This window comes from Pyxicephalus adspersus, chromosome 10 (assembly GCF_032062135.1).
Source record: "Pyxicephalus adspersus chromosome 10, UCB_Pads_2.0, whole genome shotgun sequence".
NCBI classification, from domain to species: Eukaryota; Metazoa; Chordata; class Amphibia; order Anura; family Pyxicephalidae; genus Pyxicephalus; species Pyxicephalus adspersus.
Window position 1 is genome coordinate 31,588,453 of NC_092867.1, and position 6,580 is coordinate 31,595,032.

General features: G+C 38.1%; 1 protein-coding gene across 1 annotated transcript in view; it reads right to left on the minus strand.

The window, feature by feature from the left end:
- Positions 1-6,580, minus strand: part of LOC140339185 (hexokinase-1) — a 38,474-nt gene that overhangs the window by 20,958 nt on the left and 10,936 nt on the right. The window contains exon 2 of the mRNA XM_072423739.1: positions 3,869-4,031. Within this exon, the coding sequence (XP_072279840.1) occupies positions 3,869-4,031 (163 nt within the window). The remainder of the gene's footprint in view (positions 1-3,868; positions 4,032-6,580) is intronic.

The following is a 6,580-nucleotide window of genomic DNA, read 5'->3' on the forward strand; positions in this document are numbered from 1 at the left end:
TGCAACTTTATAGACATGGTGATTTTTTACAGTGATTTTCTATATGTGAAAATTAGCTGAAAAGCTATTTTTAAGCAGGATGAACAGAAAAATTGTGTTATTTTTATAAATGGGACCCAGAGAGTTTAAAATCATTTCATTTTCTAAATCAGTATAATTCAGGCCTGTCTCTGACAAACAGTGGAACGTCAGCCTGCAGACTAATGCAACTGCCACAAAATATCTGACACCATTTTTAGAAGTACATGGTTGCATGACCTTTAGGATTTTGTATTTGTTGCACAGGATTATCACTTTCCAGAGGTTGTGCCCTTTGCTGTCAGGGTAACAGTTTGTTCCCATCATAAAAGCATTTTGTTTCCCTTTTTCAGATTGGTAACCTGGGGAACCTTCCAAGGATTTAACACAGTGTTCCCCTCTGCAATTTAAAGACATTTAACCCTCTCTAAACTTCACAACCAACACAGAGAAAGGCCACACTATGAACTTATATGCCATCCTGCATGACTCCTCAATATAGACTTCACCTTCTCCACTGCCGTCCGGTGAATCCTGCCATTAGAGATGTGTGTAGGCTGACCCTGCTTCTCAGAATGCTAGTTGTCTGGCTGCCCTTAAACGTTTTTAATGCTAAGTCACTGACCTGGTACATGTGAAGAGCTAACTATAGAGAACAGGAGTTCATTTTTTTTTTTATATATCGCCAACATATTACGCAGCGCTATACAAAGTCCATAACAATGTCACTCACTGTTCCACGAAGGGGCTCACAATCTAATGTCCCCACCATAGTCATATGTCATTAACACAGTCTAAGGACAATGTTGGGGAAGCCAACTAAACTAACTCCATGTTTTGGTTGTGGGAGAACTTGAAAGAATCCCATGCAAACACAGGAAGAATTTACAAACTCCTTGCAGATAGTCTCCTGGCTGACATTCGAACCTGAGACCCAGCACTGCAAAGGTGAGAGTGTAAGCCTCTGAGCCAACCATTGGGAACATTTCCAAACTTTCCAAAATACACATTACCTGAAAAGGGACATGTAAGTTTTAGAACCCTGTATAACTCTACACACTGATTTACTATACAAGCTCATATATGCATCAAGATGGCTCCACATAAACAAAGTGGAGGAGACATATCTAGTAAATGTGGATTGAGCACATAAATGTTTGATTATTTGCATTTTTCATTTCAGATTTTTTTTATGAAACAAGACAGTGCAAATTACTTTAGCTCAGTACTTCAAGATTCAAGTTTTTTAAAGGGCCAATTCACACAAACTGACATTTTTGGTTGGGAATTGGGGGATTTCGGAAAGTTAAATGGTATCCCTAGACATCAGGGGGACTGTTTGACACCTTTTTAACACCTTGCCCCTATATTAGATATAATATCAATATCAATATATATATATCAAATATGTTTTAATGTAGAAAAAAATGGGGACCCATAACACTCCACATCTCTCCACTACAACAGAAAAACTCTATTCAAAATTAGCAGGTGATGGATCACTGGATTACTCTGCATCAATAGGCCAGTCTAAGGAAGACGACTGGAGGGGAAGATACTGGATTAAAGATGGCACATGGATGAATGGTAGAGAATCCAAAGAAGGAGTAATGTAGGGTAAAAGGGACAACAGTGAAAGATACCTTCTCTTTCACATACACTATATTATGTTTTTTTTTTTATTAACATGACCCAGTTTTGCATTAGGTCATCCACTTTCTTTCTAATATTTAAATCCCATAGATCTCTTCCTCACCATAGACATCGCCACCGGCTCCTTACCCTCCCCATCCCCTATGTAATAGCCACAGTATCTGGGTAGACATAGGTACATGATGCCAAAATCCCAAGGACATATACAAAGCTGGCTAATAAATTCGCTGAGATCTATCCAGAATTTAAAAACAATTGTTGTCTGACCTGTTCTATATGTTATCAGTTCATGCATAGAGTTAGGTAACATATATGTTATTAGCACAGGTCTGGAGCATCCTGCAAAGGAGATTAGCTGCCGGGTAACATGCCCTTTCTCTAGCCTACTTAGGAGAGAAGGAGAAAGTGGGTCATTCAAACTCACAATGGTCAGAGAGTTCCCTCTCTCATTTGCAGGTCCAGGGTAAATGGAATTTGTGTACACATTCCAAAATATTCAATCCAAAAGGATGAGGTGCAAAGCTGGTAAATGCTAACTGATGAAACAATAAAATGATTTACTTATATAGTAGTAAATAGTAAAAAATATAAAAAATACTGCAGTGCTTTCTTTAACCATACGATCATATCTGTGAGATATAAAATATCAGAACCAATATAAAAATGGAAATAGAATACTGTGTATCACCCATTATAATCAATCATGTTTAGGGACTGCTTTTAAAGAGGAAACAGAACTGGACTGCAGCATCTACCATGAAATTCAACAGAATATATTTCTGGGATTTTTTTGTTGTTTTTATTTTTTTTTTTGGCTAAGTGGTCAGCATGGTTTGCTCAGTGGTTAGAGCCCCTTTGAGAGAGTGTGATATAACAATGGACTTATTAAAGTGCTGTGTAATATTTCGGCACTATTGGATAATACATTTTTTTATCTTTTACTTGTATCAAACTTGGTGTTGGGATCTGCTTGCAATTACAGCTACAGAATACGTTTCGGTAGGTTTACCCGCCACCCCAGGAAGGGGGGTCCTTTTCAGATATGGAGAATATTTGCAGAAAAAAAGCACCATGTCATTGTTAGATGTCACGAATGAGTTTATTTGTCACCATCAGAAACCAGAGAATGGCCGGAGGATGAAATAATCAGAGAAATATCTTTGTACAGTTTTTTTTTTTTTGATGATTCTCCTGTAATAGTCTCAATAAATGGGGTATTTTTGCATGTTGACTGCCCTAGGTAATGCCCACATCTGATGATGAGCTTCTATGATAAAAACAATGGAAAACTAATGGCTTATAGGAAAGGACCAGGTACAGTCAGGCTGGGCAGGAGAGGGCTAGATGATGCTGGACGTTCTCCACCCAGGATATAAGATTGGCTCTATCCGACTTGCTGCCACTTTTATTACACACTATGAAAAGATAACAGTGTGCAGTGAAATCAAAGTACGCAATTTCAGTACAAGTTTACAGGACTGTACGTAAAGCCGGAGTTTAAATTTATTACAGGGTGCTTCTATTACTTGCAGTTTTATGTTGATACAGAATACTTCTTGGCAGCCTGAGTATAGATATCCAAAAAAGATGTTAGTTTGTAAGCTCTTTCGGGAAGGGTCCTCTTGTCCTGCTGTATCATTGTTTGTACGTGTCATATTTGCAGGATTGACATCTGCTGCCCCTATTTATTGTGCATGGCAATATGTTGTTAATAATAGATAATAATAATATTGCACATATTGCTTTAAATGTGGTGCCCACACATACATCTGAACAATAACATAGGCTGATAACAAGCAATACCAAGAATCAACAAAGGCTGCTTTCACCTTGTGTGGGATCACAAAGGTAAGTACAGCAGCTTTTCAGCTTTGTGGCACCGTGCCATAAATCGCTGCAAAGATGCCCTAAATTACGGTTAGGACCGATTACAAGTCATCCTGACTGTGGCCCACATAAAAGAATATATCTCAGTTATTACACACAGTTTTCTTGTCACCTTATGATTAAAGGGAGGAACATTTTCCTTCTATGAAAAGTCTGATCCTGACAATAGCTAACTCAGAGGCCAAACAAAAAGATTAATCCCCCACAAATCTGCTTAGTCATAATCTGAACAAAACCCAAACTAAAAGTGTGGGCAGTCTGTCCTCAATGCCATTCAGCCTGATCGTGACAAGCTGCTCCCTGAACATACCTGTCCCATCGGGAATGGATCTCACAAAGGTGGGAAGCATCTTGACAATTGCCGTTGGGTTGGTATCCCTTGACAGGCCATTTTCCATTTCCTTCTTGAAGCGGGACATAATATCCCGTAAGGTTTCATCCGAGAGCCGCATGGCGTACAAATACTTGTCGATCTGAAAAAAAGATGAAGCTGATGTGAAAAGTGAGATATATATAGCAAAATACTTTCAACTAGTAAAAAGCAAATTCGCATTGTATATGGCACCAAATAGCAGGTTGGATAATGCACTTTAGTGTTTTTCTCCATGAAGCAAACATTAACTAGATATTGGAAATACGCAGCTTTGGTGCACTGTGTATGTGTACCTTACAAGTATACAAAGTTTATCTTTTTTCACACCAAAAGTGGGGAAGGGTTAGAATTTATCAGAACTCATTCAAACTTGTCTGTTCCTGAGCACTGCACACAGCAATCCATTTATTTAATGTGAGCACCAAAAAATGGCCATGCACGGTTTGCTATCCACACACAAGCTGCTGGGGTGCTCTGCAATGAATGGAATATATGTTGTGACAATTTCTAGACAGAAGTAGAGTGGCTTTCATTGATGAATATAAATATTAGTAATGGAGATGGGGGGGCATTTCCTGGCATGTGCAAAAAATGGAAGTATATACATAGTAAACAGAAGATTTTTAAAAAGAAAGTTTGTTTGCATATAAAAAACTCCAGGTACAAGGTACACAGTTAAACTACATTTATAATTACTGTTTTACATACAAAGGATTTCTAATTCTGTAGAACAGCTATTCCAGTTTACACTCCTATCCTTTGCACTGCTAACATGTAATTCTAATAGTTCCTGGTTCACTTTATTGCTTCCTGGATCTCCATCAGAGATGATTCTGATTTATTGTCCAGTCCGGAAATGCTAACAGATCAGAAATGTTCAGACTGGAAGGATAGCTGTGATACAAACCAAGGAAACGTGTCTGTGCAGTGCAGGGAATGTGCGCAAATTACTAAACTGAAAAAGATTACAAATCCTTAGGCAGGAAAAAGTGTAAAATGTATTTCAACTAGAACAGCAGCGTGGATGTTTTATTACGTAAAGAGCACTGATGTAATAGCAAGAAATGTCAGGTTAAAGTGTATTTCCAGCCCAAACCCCTGTAGGCCTTTTACTGCTATCTTTGACTTCTTTAGAATTCCTGTCTGGTAAGGGCAGGGAGTGACCGGAACTCTTCAGCAGCAACACAGACAGAAATACAAATTTTTTCAGCTTTCACACAATTACATACAATTTGGCAGGTTTGATTAAATGCATTTATCGCAACTTAAGATATTTTAAAAAGAATGCGTGAAATATTCTAAGCATTGCTATGGAATTTGTAGAATATTAGTACGCAGGACAGAGCATGGGCTTGTCACTGTACAGAAGAAATGTGAATACATTGGTTTACTAAGCACATTTTTTAATTTTATTTATTCAAAGTAATGATGTAAGACAGAAGAACAGGAACAGAATTCAGGTATACTGAGCTTTAATAAAGGCAGAATATTTATCTTTGAGGGCCTATTTACATATAGGCATTGTGTCAATGTCCCAAATGTGCAAGTTAAAGGGCCTTGCCATAATACTTAGAAAGGCACCCACTGCGGGTGCTATTCATTTCAAATGGGACCCCACACCATTGTATGGTAACCGGAAGTTGTAGTGTGCTGCATTTTCAATGCATCTTTTTCTGGAGAATCTTCCAGATCCATGTATTTTAATGGTAGTAACTCTCCGCCAAGGAAGTTACATTATTTCGCGGGTAATAACAATGCTGAAGCGCTGGCAACTTGCGGTGTCTAATGGTCCCTCTGTATACCTTTTTGGATTCGAAACCCAAGTTGTACTTCTGCAAAAAGTAGGAATTAAGCTTTGCCCTTTCCAATCCTAAATCCCCATGCTATAAGATTCACCATTCATATGCTAGATGTTCAGTGGGCTGTAAAGGATTTACAGGGCCAGGGATTGTTTTTAGCCTATTATTAATATTAATATTATTAAACAGTATTCATATAGCGCCAACATCTTGCGCAGCGCTGTTCATTAAATAGGGGTTGCAAATGAGAGACAGACAGGAGGACACAGAAGGAGGAGAGGACTCTGACCAGAAGAGCTTACAATCCTACAGGTCTAGAATTAGAGGAATTTACAGAGACAAAGCAGTTGTTTTAAAGATAAAAAGTAAATGCAAGCAACTTAAGATGTCTGCAGGTCAGCACTGCTGTATAATAAATATTATTCAAAAGAGAATATGTATTTATTGTATAGTTAAGCTATGTATCAGAAAAGGATTCTGAATGTAACAAATTATCTGTGGCACAATTTGATAATATGCATTTCAATTATCTTTCATAGAACAGTCCTTTGAAGTCATTTTTGCTTAGTTGGGATGAAGTGTCAGGTAAAGTAACAGGACTGACGTACATGGTGATGGTGCTGTAATAGGAGCCACTGCTGATATTTATGCCTTCTTTGCAGCCATTTCCTTACCTTTCTCTACAGAAAAGAATGCAGCAGAACCGGCAATAAATGTTTGTGTATTTTGGAGGAGGGAGTTATTTGCACTGGAGAACTCTAAAATCTATGAATGTAGAATATCTATACGTCTCTTTGTACAATGAGTAATCTGGAACCTGCAGAGTAATCACAAGTCAGCAGTATTCAAA